The sequence below is a fragment of the Diadema antillarum genome, unplaced genomic scaffold (assembly GCF_040938485.1).
Source record: "Diadema antillarum isolate AM-2024a unplaced genomic scaffold, OU_Dant_1.0 scf00000205, whole genome shotgun sequence".
Lineage (NCBI taxonomy): Eukaryota > Metazoa > Echinodermata > Echinoidea > Diadematoida > Diadematidae > Diadema > Diadema antillarum.
In genome coordinates this window covers 1,080,786-1,094,726 of record NW_027271094.1, presented here as the reverse complement: position 1 = coordinate 1,094,726, position 13,941 = coordinate 1,080,786, and the positions used below count along the sequence as shown (strand labels likewise).

General features: G+C 38.4%; 1 protein-coding gene across 1 annotated transcript in view; it reads left to right on the top strand.

Annotated features, from left to right (window-relative positions):
• The window catches only part of LOC139724049 (N-acyl-phosphatidylethanolamine-hydrolyzing phospholipase D-like), a 64,026-nt gene that overhangs the window by 35,188 nt on the left and 14,897 nt on the right, over window positions 1–13,941 (top strand). Inside the window, exon 3 of the mRNA XM_071635247.1 lies at window positions 9,726–10,363. Coding sequence (XP_071491348.1) covers window positions 9,726–10,363 — 638 coding nt within the window. The remainder of the gene's footprint in view (window positions 1–9,725; window positions 10,364–13,941) is intronic.

Here is a 13,941-nt window from a genome sequence, read left to right as displayed (position 1 = left end):
TGAAATGCTTCGTTGAACATGGTTTGTTCACTCATTGTTTTGATAGGTGACACAATATGACTGAATTTGATGTAGGATTCTTAATATTTCAATTGGTATTTTTCATTGTACAAAAATATTTAAATGAACTAATTTCTAGTGAAAGTTGCCACCATAGAGTTTGTACAGAGGTTTAGCCATGATATTTATAATTCAAAGTTTAAGTCATGTCAAAATGAATATAACCTATTGAAATGCTAAGAGTTGTGTATAGAATGGCAAGGTATTATTTTAAATTCCATAAAAACAAAAGAAATTAATTGTGATCATCAGACCATAACATGTCATGCTTCAGTGATCACAGAAAGGTCTGAAATGACCATAATGTGCTCACTGGACCGTATCTCTTCATGCATGAATGATCAAAGTTTGTAACTATATGCAAATCAAGACTATTGATCAGGTCAGCATTTGTAATAAACTATCTGTTCACCTCTTGTATATGATTTAGTAATTGTAATGTTATTTAATTTGCCATAGTGTCCATAATGCAAGGGGGTTGAATAATTCTGCTGCCAACTGTATTACGTAGGCATGTATTTTTTTATTGAGAGCAAGAGGGGCATAGCATTATATTTTGGAAATATAGATATCTTAACAGTACCATGCATATCACATTCTTTTCAATACAATGAGACTATTGCCGTGCTGACTCCTTAATGAAAACAGTCATGTATCATTTTTGAAAGGGCTGGAAGAAGGGGACCAAGATTTATCAAAATTTGTTGAATTTTAGAAGAAGAAAATATGTTTGTTGTTCTGTGCTCATCTGGCTCGTTTGGTTTCGAGCTGATAGTGTAACAAGGTGCTGTCAAAGAAGCTGTGAGAATGGGAAAAATTGAAATGGAATTGAAATTCAAAGCATTTCTTCTTTGAGCAGTTTGAGAGTAACAGGTCATACATGTCCTGTAGTTGGATGTCCTCATTCTCACATGGTGGCTGCAGACAGACGATGTCATCAAAAGCCAGGTCAAATATTTCTGCATGGCAAGATCATGCAATTTGCAAGGATTAGCACCCTGTAAATCTAATTCTGTATGCAAGTTTAGATCATATCTATAAGTTTCTGATTTCTGAGGAACCTCCAAACTAAAATATCAATCCATCGTGCTTTGTACTAACTACACAAAAAGCCGATACCAGCCTTCAAGCGATATTTGTATCCATGTTATTAAAGGACTAGAGGGGAATTTACCAGAGATGAAATGCTTTGTTCACATTAGTACAATTTTATTATAACTGTGTAGAGTTTCAATTTCACTTATGACAGGCAGGGTTCAATTGCTTGATGTGAAACTCAATAAATCAGATGTATGCATTGTAAGGCCATGTTAGGCAGCTTGATTTTCCCACACTCTGAAATCATTGTGAAGAGCAGCTTTGAAAAGGTTCTGTCTTTTGTGGTTGTTCCTTGTGATATACAGCTTTCGGCTATCCTGGTCTTTCCCTGTTTTAAAATGCAGGTTTTGATCGACAAACTCACATTAATGAAGTGTAAAGGTGAACTTACTAACGCCTTTTCTGTACATGCAGTCATGTTGTGGTAGATAATTGCGTGAGTATTTTGTCAGATGACTTATCTTAGGCAGATATGACATCATTCCCCATGCAGTGAACGGCCGTGTTGGGAGTTCTGCTCAAATGACTTTGGTGTCTGGTTTGATGGACAGGGAAGTATTGAGTCCTTATGGTAGCACTTGTTTCATCATTGCTAGAGACATGAAGTTCACAAGAGAAAGGTTTGGAGTTAACTGCTTTTAAATTGAAAAAAAAAAATAAGGAAAACGGTAAAATTTTGGATAGGATTTGTTCTTCATATTCCAAAGCTACCACAGGTGTGTGTTTTCTTGTTTGAGAAAGTCAATGATCACTGCAGTTGTAACAGACTACGAGACAGTAACTCTCCAATGAAAGCAAATTTAAAGGAAATCCCAAATGGTTGAATGCAAATGGGGAAACTTTGAGGCTCCCAAGCTACACCCTGTGGATATGCCTATGCTGCTGACTGTGTGCTTGCATGCCATTTGTGCAAATTGCATTCCACAAATCACAGTTCATTGCATCTCATATGGAGTATATTTACAAATCCCTCCCTGTGAGATGAAAGATCTCGAGCTCTGCAATTTATCATCATAGTAGAGAGATGACCAATGAATTACAGCAAATGGAATTTGCCCCCTAATGAAGCGGCAAATCCATTCCGAATTTGATAAGTCCCATCTCCACAGTCAATCATGGCCAGCTGCCGGATTTCATATTTTGACCACTGAAATTACGCAGTTCAAAGTGCTTTATTCATCAGCATATTCCTCTCTACCTCTTTCTCTCACACACTCTTTCTATCCGAGTCTCTTTTTTTGGCAGCTTAGAGTGAAAAAAAAAAACTCTTGTGCCCCAACATATTAAAGTAAATACAAACCTCATGTTTCGTGAGGCGCCGTGAAGGTTGTAGCAAAACTCATTGATTTCATTTCCGGTTCTTGAATACAGCACTTTTGTGAGTGCTCCTGACGTAATTTAGTGATATTCGATGAGGCAATGGCTAACCAAACTAGAGTTAGGTGCTGTATGTGGATCCCTTTAGATTATGGGAGATTTGAAGTCTTTTGGGTATAGGAATATTTCCACTCCAATTCAAATTACAATTTTCAGTGTAATTTCTTTTGCTATGGAATTTGCGGCAAGCAAAAAGAAAATAATGTTTCCCAATGTTGATTCCATCCAAGCATTTTGGAGAATTATAAAACAAAATAATATAAAAATTTACAGGAATAATATCTTCACAGAGGAGAAGGGTTATTCAGGGGAAGGAACCACTAATTCACATTTAAAGGACAAGTTCACCTTCATAAACATAAGGATTGAGAAAATGCAACAATATTAGTAGAACACATCAGTGAAAGTTTGAGGAAAATCGGACAATCGATGCAAAAGTTATGAATTTTTAAAATTTTTGTGTTGGAACCGCTGGATGAGGAGACTACTACAGCTTGTGAGTCATATGCGTACAACAGGATAAAGAAAATGTAAAGAAAATTCAACATATTTTCACTTTTTTCGCATAATAAAAGAGCACTTGACTTGTCTCTTTCTAAAAGCAGGGGGAATAATATTACCCCTAACATATGTCGGTAACGAGTCAAGGGAATATGTACTTTTTTCAAAAGATGGAATTTTGTGAAATTCTCTTTATATTTTCCTTATATTGTTGTACGCATGTGACATCTAAGTTATTCATACACTGCAGTAGTCTTCTCATCCAGCGGTTACTACACAAAAACTTCAAAAATTCATAACTTTTGAACGGGTTGTCCGATTTTCCTCAAACTTTCAATGACGTGTTCTCCTAATATTGCTACATTCTCTCAATCCTTATGTTTATGAAGGTGAACTTGTCCTTTAAAGGGCTACGTAGACCTACGAAAGCCACCCCATAGGCAAAAGAAGCATGAAATGACCCATATTGTCTCCAAATATAATGGGCGCACGGAAAACCTATGCACCATCAGTCATGTATATGTTTTCTCCTTCAAAGCAGTCAGTTTTTCATTAAAACCAAAATGTGAAATTGGAATGCCGACACACTGAACAATTATGATTCCGAGGTCATACCTAAAGAAAGCTGTTGCTGGTAAAAAACTTGGCACTTGTTCATGCTTTATTATGTAGGACACAGTAGCATGTAATGATTACTTTTTCTGCATGATCTTACCATGATAGCTCCTTCCACATGGTGTTCGCTACCCTTGTCAATAGTGACATACTCTCTGAGACTCATTCCCAGGAGTTTTATTGCTATCAGTTTTATGCAGTCTTTATTCTTTGACTGTAGATCTATAAGGGAGATGCAGAAATTGACTGGACTCTTTCTTTTTTACCTATAATGCACTGCTGTCCTGTGTTCAGTCTATCATATGAGCACCAAATCTGTGATGCAAGCTCATTAGACTGGTGTTAGTATGTACCCCTCTTACAACCATCATTCCACCATGCCACTGACATTGTGTGTACACAGATTGCCGGAGGTACTGATAGACTTAATTTGATGTTGGATGCTGGAGGGAAAGAGTCTAAATATCTTTATCAGCCTTCTGGGAGTGGAAAATCATATCTTCGATTAGCACATAGATGGATGCATGACTGGGGGCAGTTTATACTGGTTCTAAATTTTGCAGTTTCCGCCATGTGATTTATCTGTCACTTCACTTGCAAAGATAGCAAATCTCTTAGGAACTGGTGGTTTAGGCAATTGACTGCTGAAACTATATGCATTATGTGTGATCAAAAGCATTAATGATCCAATTCTATGATATCCTGTTCCCGATGTAAATTGATAGGGGATTCAGATTTCCAATCTTTTTACCTCTTTTAGCGTTTAGCTCTGAGAAAAATCAACATTCTAGAAATATTTTGATCTCTGCTTGTAAGAGTTCTACAACTTTTCACATTCAACATGGTTATGCACATAGCCTTGGCTTCAAAATATGAGTTAAACTATACAAATTTTATAAGTTATCTTCATATATTGTCCCTCCCTCCTGCCAAAGACATTGCTTGGATCAAGCACTCAAAGGAATGATTCATGTCCAAAGGAAATAGGAAAAGTATTCACCACTCAGTCACACAGCTGCCAAACACTTCCTTTTCAGCTTGGACCTTTGGTGTAGGAATAGATGCATCAAGGCTAGATAATATATATGGGACAGTGAAATCGAGTCAAGGGGACAAAGGAGGAAGGCCATGTCCAATATTTATACTTTTCTGACTAACCACCTGGCTCGGCTTCCGTCAATCCAATACTACCAGCATCCATCACAGGGGGTCTTGACATCCAGCAAGTGACTAACCCTAACTTCCCTCGGTCTATCCCCCAGGCCTCCCTCTCCTGACTCCTTGTCTCTAGGGCTGTCTCTGGGATGAGGGTCAAGGATTTGAGAATGAAATGTGTCAGCTGGAGATGTTCGGGGAATGGTCGGGTCGTGTCGTGTCCGTATCCTGTGAATAACGCTTCTTGCAGCCCCGTGTATGTTATCACTTTGTGTAATGGTTGGATTTCCCCCTTGGTGAGAGAGAGAGAGAAGAGAGAGAGGGAGAGATGAATGAAGCGCAAAGAAAGTACCTCAGAGAACGCTTTGACCATGACATTAGTGATGTTAGCTGTTACATGAGAGAGACTGAAATGAAACTGTCAGGACATCCATGTGAGAAGAAACCTTCATTTGGATGGCATCAATCAGAGACCGATGGAAATAGAATTGGCATATGCATTATAAGATACACCGATGACATATATGAACATCATATGCTACTCATCCTAGCTTGTGATTTTTTTTAATATGTGTGTGTTTAATTTTGTAACACTTGCACACACACACACACACACACATGAGAAATCAGCAGGACCCTGTTGCATAAAATATGCAATCATACATGAGTCAGAAAATCAAACATAAATCAAGCATTGGCCAATTATTATTGAGTATTTGGAAACTAATGTTTGATTTCCTGACTTATGTTTAATCTCAACTATTATGCACCAGGGCCCAGGCATCAGCTAGATGACTGATCAATGACTGTGGCACTTTGATCATGAATTTAACAAACCTTATGGCCTTTATTCTCCAACTATAGGTGAAGGTTGAGAGATAAACCCTATGTAAGGGACTCCCATGCACAGGTAATTATGAAGGCTGCCACCTGTAGGAAAGTGTGCTGCATGGTTCAGAAATAGAAATATTGCCTATAGGGAGCTGCAGTGTCAGGTCAACGTAAAGGGAGTGGGACGTATAAGGAAATATGAGGTTAAGGTCAGAATTGAGCGCAAGTGTGCATAAGGAAATGTAAGATACAGATGAGGGTGATATAAGGGCTACAGAGATTCGATATATGGGTCGTTGTGATGTTTGCATCAGTAATAAAGTGTGAGACACAGGCATTTAGGAAAGAGTGATTTGAAGTTGTATCGACTACACCTCCAGGGGGCAGTATTGCCCAACTCAACATGAGACTTAAGATTACAGTGAAACAGGTGGGGTCAAAGTGGAAATTTGAAGCTCCATGGATCAAAGTTCAATGAACTTGTTAACTCTCTCAAGATTATCTGTCTGTATTCCAGTTGAATTTGTGTACAGCCACAATACCAATGAATCTGAAGGAGTTAATATAAGATCTAGGCCTTTTAGGGAGTGTGAGGTGTAAGTCAGTTATCAAGACTAGAAGAAAAATGCAACTTCTGGGTCCAAATGAGAGCAAAGACCTTGAAGAAGTATGAAGTACCATGTAAGTTATAAACAAGGCTCCACGCCATCAGGGAACTGTAATGTTAAAATTGATTTAGTGGCTATTGTCTTCAGAACAAGAGTGAGTACAAGTCATCAGAACAGCATGATGAAAGGATTGTTGTACAGTTTGTCACATCAAATGTTCTTCTATTGTTCGGTCTTTGTTTTGTACCAGTTGTACGTTGATGTGTTTGTTAGGCAAGAAAAGAAAAAGAAAAGATAGATGCAACCAAACTACCTACTCTATCAATATTAGTCATGCAGTTTGTAAAGCTTAGGTATAGAATATGCAAACACAATTTTTGAAAGTATGTTATTTTTGCAAATGAAACTTATCCTTTGAAGGTTATCTACTTTGTAATTACCAATTAGAAATGACATTAATTTACTCCCCATGACAGGCAAGTGTGGAAAGGGGAAAAAAAGATGAATATCATTGAGCACATATTTTCAAGGGTAGATGCTGTTTCAATTAAGATAGATGCACAATGTAGATTGAAATTCTCTAATCAATATAGACATATTTTGATGTTGTCTATTATGTGCACTATCTGTCACGTTTCCATCCCCCAGTCTCTCTATATCTGTCTTTTTATATTTCTCTCTCCTTCTGTCCTTGTGACTGTGGGGTTCCTTTCTGTGTATAAGATTGAAAGTGATTAATGCGATGCTTGTCAAGTACGTAATTGTTTCAAATTGCGTAGTCATGTCTTTTATAATATAGGGGGTATGTTGTGTACAGCTTATATGTCTACCAGTATGTGTATGTTCAGACAGAAACAAAGTGTGTGTGTGTGTGTGTTTGTTTGTATGTGTGTTTGCATGTGTGCTTGTTTGTGTGTGTTTGTGTTTGTGTTTGTTTGTGTTATGTTGATGTTTGTATGTATCCATATGAGCCAGGGGAGTGATTCAGAGTGTATGGAGAAAATTCACCTGTGCCAAACAGTTCGGCATTGCTACCAATCTGCTCCTCGGGAGGAAATTTGATTAGATGTGTCTTAGAGGTTATGAATTAGCTCAGAATAGAGGATGAGTGATTCTCATGCATGCAATTTATCTGGAACGTATCTTGTTTGACATTAATTCTGTGTGAATGATGCCTCAGCTATCTAAATTCATCTCCAAGGATAACAAAGCAGGCAGGCACTTTCCATGCTGGCATTTGTGTTTAATGTAACAACGACGTATGAACAGTTATTTTTGAAGGTTGTGCTTGTTTCATACACAACTTCATATGAAGTTTACATAAATTTAGAGATGAATTTGACGTAAAAAGTCTACTGTCTATATGACTTCTTAAAAAGTAGACATCCATGGGAGTTCAGATATAGAATTTTAATCCATTTTCTAAAAGTCGTACTCCAAGCCCACAGAGCAATGTAACCATAGCCATTTGTAACTGTCACAATGACAAATTGTGCTTTGGTGTTGATCACGTCCTAACATTAGTTATTACCATGTCACTTTGATACATTCCTTATCATTATGACAACTACTGACTTATCAACCACTTGAGTTTGGACTTTAACCATTAAACATTGAAGACTTTAAACATTACGGGTAGCAAGTAGATTTATTGATTGACACTCATGTTCATTGTTAGCTTCGAAGAGCATTTGAAGTTTGCATGTGTGCCCCACTCGAGTGTGGGTGAAAAGTGCATCACTATCAAAGCTGTCCAATCTGAGGAGGACTCTTGGTATGTCCGGATGGAGCTAGCCGTCCTGCGACCTCCAGTGATGTGATTCACATGTCTGAGACTGTAGGGCGGGCTCTGCCATCTCTCAATCTGATTCATTCATTTGATCGTTCGTACTCCCCGACTTCAGAGTATTAGAGGAAGAGCGAGGGAAAGAGAGTCGAGTGAAAGAGCGAGGGAGAGCAAGAGAGGGAGAGGTTGGAAAAGTCAAACCACATTTCAAATCCCACAAGAGAATGGAACACCCTCAAAAAAGTACATTTTTTTTTATTACATGGATGAGGTGAATGTAGAAACACCAGCAGATGAGAGTCTCTAGAGTTTGTTAACCTTGCTGCAGACCGAATCAATTTAATCATCTGTGACGGCCATATACCATGAGTGCCTCGAGCTTACGTTGAAGATTATCCTTCATTCAAGAGAGTTTCAAACGTTTTTAATCGCAAATGAGTGTTGAGAGGCAAAATAAAACCACAACAGGTGTTTTCCTTTGCTCTTTCCAATATTTCACAGGAGCAGTTTCTGCACTACTTGGTCTAGCTTTCAATGGCAGTCTCCTTACTACTTGGTCTAGCTTTCAATGTTTATGACACCATATGGTCTTTGAAATCTTTTATTTTGTTAGGTAATTTTACTCAGATAATTGTTGCAAGTCTTTACTTAATACTGAAGATAGCAAGGTATTCAGATTTTCATCCCTGAGTAAGATTAACACTTTGAAGATGAGACCGGAGTACACCCAGGCAGGTGTCTATGGGAAATACATGTTGTAGCAAAATCAGCCTGTCCTCAACGGGTTAAAAAAAAAGAATGTATAGTGGTTTTTCCCCCATCCAAATCTTGTACTTTGGGTATTGAAGTTGTTCTGCCTTTAATGATTGGTATGATGTTAGGGTAACATAACAGCAAGATACGATATCTTTACATACATATTTCCTCTGAGTTTAAAGAACAGAATTGACCCTTCAGTGAGTCAAGATAAATCGAGACGATTTTGGTTTTCACATGACATGCTGCAGATTGTTAGAAGAGCCTGAACGTTTTCGTTAGCAGACGTTTTCCTGCAGAAATTGGCAGGACGGGTATCAGTCCACTCTCAATGAGGCAGCAGAGATAACCAGACTGGAAAGAACAACCATAGGGAAAATTCCTACGGGTCATCTGCCACTAATTGAATTTCCTGCCGTCCGTTGTCACCTTCTAACGAAAGATGCGTTCATTACGAGAGGTTGACATAATGAAGTGAAGGAAGCGGATAATTATGCAAGTGACAGATTGTTAATATGCTTAAACAATTTGTGATCGTTTGGATGGTAATAGATCAATTTAAGTGTGGTGAAAGGCATGCTTATGCTAATGGACAGGTAAGAGACTTATTCAAATTGGAATTTGTCGTTATTGTTTGAAAAAAATGGCAGCATTATAGTGATCATGCTTTTGCTTTTGTAAACTAGCAAATTGAAAATTACCTCATCTGATAAAATAATTGAAATACTCAGTAAACTCTTGACTTTCTCACTCATGTTGCTCTATGAATCTTTTCACATTTCAATCATTGATGTGTTGGATCTCATAAGTCATTAAATCCCTTCACCTACATGTATGTAAGGATGTAGTGAGTTTTACTTGTTTTTATCTACGCTGTGATTGATTTAGATACAAGCGCTAACCTTTTGATGACTGTTTTACCATTCTCTCACTCACAGGTCCTAGACAAAACGTTGCCTGTGCTGAAACCAGACCAAGATGAAATCAAAGTCCCACCTATTGCTGGGATTCGGGTTACATGGATCGGCCATGCATCTACTCTTGTTCAGTTCGATGGCATCTCAGTCCTTACAGACCCTGTCTTCAGCGACCGATGCGGCCCCGTGTCTTGGTTCGGTCCCAAGCGCTACCGGCCTCCACCCTGTACCGTCCAGGACCTCCCCAAGATCGACGCTGTAGTGATAAGCCACTCCCACTTTGATCACCTTGATGCCCCGTCAGTGGCAAGTCTCAACGAACGCTTTGGTTCTGGGCTGAGATGGTTTGTGCCCCTTGGCCTCCTAGACTGGATGACGGACATGGGATGTGAGAACGTCATTGAGATGGACTGGTGGCAGGAGAACTGTATCCCGGAACACAGTGATGTCACCTTCGCCTTCACCCCAACCCAACACTGGGGGCAGCGCACACCCACAGATAGGTTCAAGACCTTGTGGGGATCGTGGTGCATCATGGGCCCCAACCATAGCTTCTTTTTTGCCGGGGACACCGGGTACTGTCGTGGCTTTGAGGAGATTGGGAGGCGGTACGGACCTTTTGATCTGGCTGCCATCCCCATTGGAGCGTATGAACCAAGGTATGCTGAAGTTCAGAGTCAAATTTTGCCCAAAGCTTTTTTGTAAAAGAGATGTTATTCATCCCTGAGAAATGCATTTATGGAAGCACCTTCTTTTCACACAAATATCTGAATCAATTGCTGTTTTAAATTTGATATGCACTTTTTATATGTGATGTTAAAAAGTATTGACTTAAAAAATATGCAGCAAATATTATTCTGATTATGTTACATAGAAATCACAGTAAAATATTAATCATTTGTATGTATCTGTATTTGATTTGATTTATTTTCTGCATTCCAACCAAAGGAATATATGGTTTATATAAGTTTTGTGTTGACCTCAAGTCAAAGTAGTTAGTAAAGAGTGTATTTTGCTTGTTATTTAGGCAGAAAATGATACATTGCTAAATAAGAGATTAAAGAATTAAATGGATTCTTTTGTATGTTGTTGTTTTAGCGATAGTAGATGGATGAGAAATGTGAATGACATGCAGAATATATAAATATATAATGTCTCACATTAAAATGACTCAACAAACTTGCAGTATGAATTCTGTGCTACATTAAGACTTTCACAGAGCACACAGACAATCGGGACTATAAACATTTACATTCATCAAGCACTCTCATTGAACTAGTCACAGTTCATGTTCTTATAGAAGAGCACATACATGAGAAAGGGACGACGTAATGAAACAGACCAAGAAAATGGCCACTTGAGATTGATTAATGTACAATGAAGGAGAAACGAAACCAAAAGTGAATGTGAATGTATAATATGACGTGCATGTAGATATGAAAAGATACTAAATTTGTCATTTATAGCCATGAGTGAATATGTGCCTGTCAATCATACTGTGTTTTGAGCTTATAAGGGTAAAGCTTTCAGCTGAGTGTGTGTATATATTTCTGAAACTTTGCAGCCAATAGACTGCCAACAGAAGACAAACCATCACACTTGCTTATTGTTGTTGACTAACCTCATGGATCATCTTCCAGAATGTTCCAGCATTTGCTCAGTTGCAGTGTCATTCACATTCACAGTCAACCAGACCATATGATTTTTATGGCTTCTTTGAAGCATGAGCACCATCCAAGAGTGTTTAAAAGAATTACAATCAAGCATTTTAAATGTTGAAAAGAAAAAAAAAACACACTTTGTCTTGAAGAACCAGTCAGAATGATGATGAAGCATCTTTTTGTTTTTGCTGTGACGATTTTGATATTATGCTGATAGACTGTGATTGTGTTTAGGTCTAATGACCAATGAAATGAAATCCGTCAGTGACAGACGGCATCAGAGATATATATTGCATTTAAGCAGTAAACTGACAGTGCAGTCAGGTCAGGGTATACACACCAAACACGGAGGAATACCTGATCTTTATCAACCAAGAGAGGTGCTTGACATATGCCTGCCAAAACACACCTGAAGGAGTGATCTCGATAAGATCTTTTGACCTTATTCCCTACTGTAATCCTCATCTTCCACGTTTTATCCACCACATGGCAAGGTGTTTTTGCCTATCTACCGGGTATGCCATATACCGCTAGTGTGGGGAAGAGGTTGGGCACGATTATCTGTTAGCTAGAACTTGAATCTCATGCATTTCGTAGCTGGGACCAGGATTATGAAATATGGGACAGCAGCAGGTGTGACCCGATTTTAATTCAAACATTCAAGCTCAGATTTTTGGTGTGAATAGAGAGTCATTTGCCAATGAGTGAAGCAGGTTTGAATTAGGGACCCTGTCTCGGGTCCTCCAGTTTAAACCGAGCAACTTTTGTCTAAATTTGACTTTTCTTTTTTTGTGGGGGGGGGGGGATGTCTGATTTGTGTGTGCATTGATATCGAGGCTTTGAAGTGAGGCAGATTACCTCTGATCGGAAAAAAAAAAGGAAATTCAAAAGTTGTGTTATAAAGTGCATCAAGCAATGCATTGTGTATCAGAGCAGTTACCATTCTTGTGCCCCCACCCCCCCCCCCCCCCCCAAAAAAAAAACAGTCCTTACATTGCCAATTGTCAACTTTTTGGGCAATGGAACGTGGAAAGAGGCGGAATAAGTCTGCACTTTTACAATGAATTGATGTTGAGGCAACAGAGCTTCAAACATGCATCCGATTCTATTTGTGCTCTGGCAGTACAATATTTGATTGTACAAATGCCAAAATTTCACAGCCAAAAAAAAAAAGAGAGATCATTGAGATTTAGAACCAAAATATCAAATGAAATAAGAGCCTTGGCCAAAACATTATCACTATTTCACTCTTTTATTTCTTCTTTTTACAATTTGCCTGTGAGATATTAGAGCAAAAATTTCAGATTCCAGTTTTCTTCAACATTTTGTTTTGCACTGCTCTTTGCAACAGTCCTAGGCCAAATGAATCAAATTTTAGTTTGAAACAATGCAAGGACGGAGCTGAAATTTTGAAAAATGAGTAGATGAATTGGAGGTCACCTTTCCGGGAATAAGATCTGATTCAATCTACTCTTCCTAAGGTGTCGGGGACAGAGCTTGTAGCGATAAAAATCTACAAAGAAAGCTGATTCAATACTGATATATCTGACTGTGATGCATACTTCTTCACTGAATAATGTAGTAGATGTTCTACCTCACCCCCCCCCCCCCCACCATGTCCCTCTTAAACCGATCCCCAAGTGACGAGGGAAGGGAAATTGATGTTGGCATGCAAATGACTGTGACACAGGCTAGTCTCTTCCTTTCCTTCCCAAGCCTTCAACGTGTCTGAACTCCCGAAGTCCTGTACCCACTCTATCTGATTCTTGGAGACCTCCTGTATGGGGTGAACCAAGGCAAATTTACCATCGTATGTGGTCTGTAGGAATAGAAGTCACCTTTTGAGGAGCCCTGCTCTGTTTTTATTAAGATTTTTACCTAGATGGCTTCTTAGTATCGTCATAACACCCCACATATTCTTCTGAATATCCTTTCATCCATGAAAAAAGCTGTTGAGTCCCTTGAAGTTTCCATGACTGAAGAGGGCTATTTTAATGATGGAAAATTGTATATAACACCTGGATATAACTCAGAATATGAGTTTAATGATTGTCTTCTATGTTTGATAGTGTCACATTAAGCTTCCCTTTAGTTCCATTTTTTTTTCTCAGAGCTATGTGACCCAGCCTATAGTTTGTGAGAAAAGAGCCAGCCTGCCTGTAAATTTGTATTATTTATGATATTTGAATCACTTCATCTAATTCATTTAAACAAAAAATATGAAATTTGTGATCTCATTTGTGATCTTTCAGATGGTGCCTTATTCCATGCAGGAAAATATACTCAGGTTATATGTGTTCATCCCCTTGAATACTTTCTCACGATATTTGATTTGCTGTCTGTTGAAAGCAAATTCTATTTTACAGAATTACACTTGTTACCCGTGTACAAAAAAAAAAAACAGTTTTTTTTTTTAATAGTTTTAACAACAGAGGGAATGTAAGCTTAATTTCTGATTGAAAGCCAGAAGGAACACATCAATTTCAGATCATTCGATGATTTTGATGTATGTGGTCGGTGGCCAGCATGTAAGCATGATGAAATATCTCATCCCCATGCCTTTTAGGTCCTGTTAT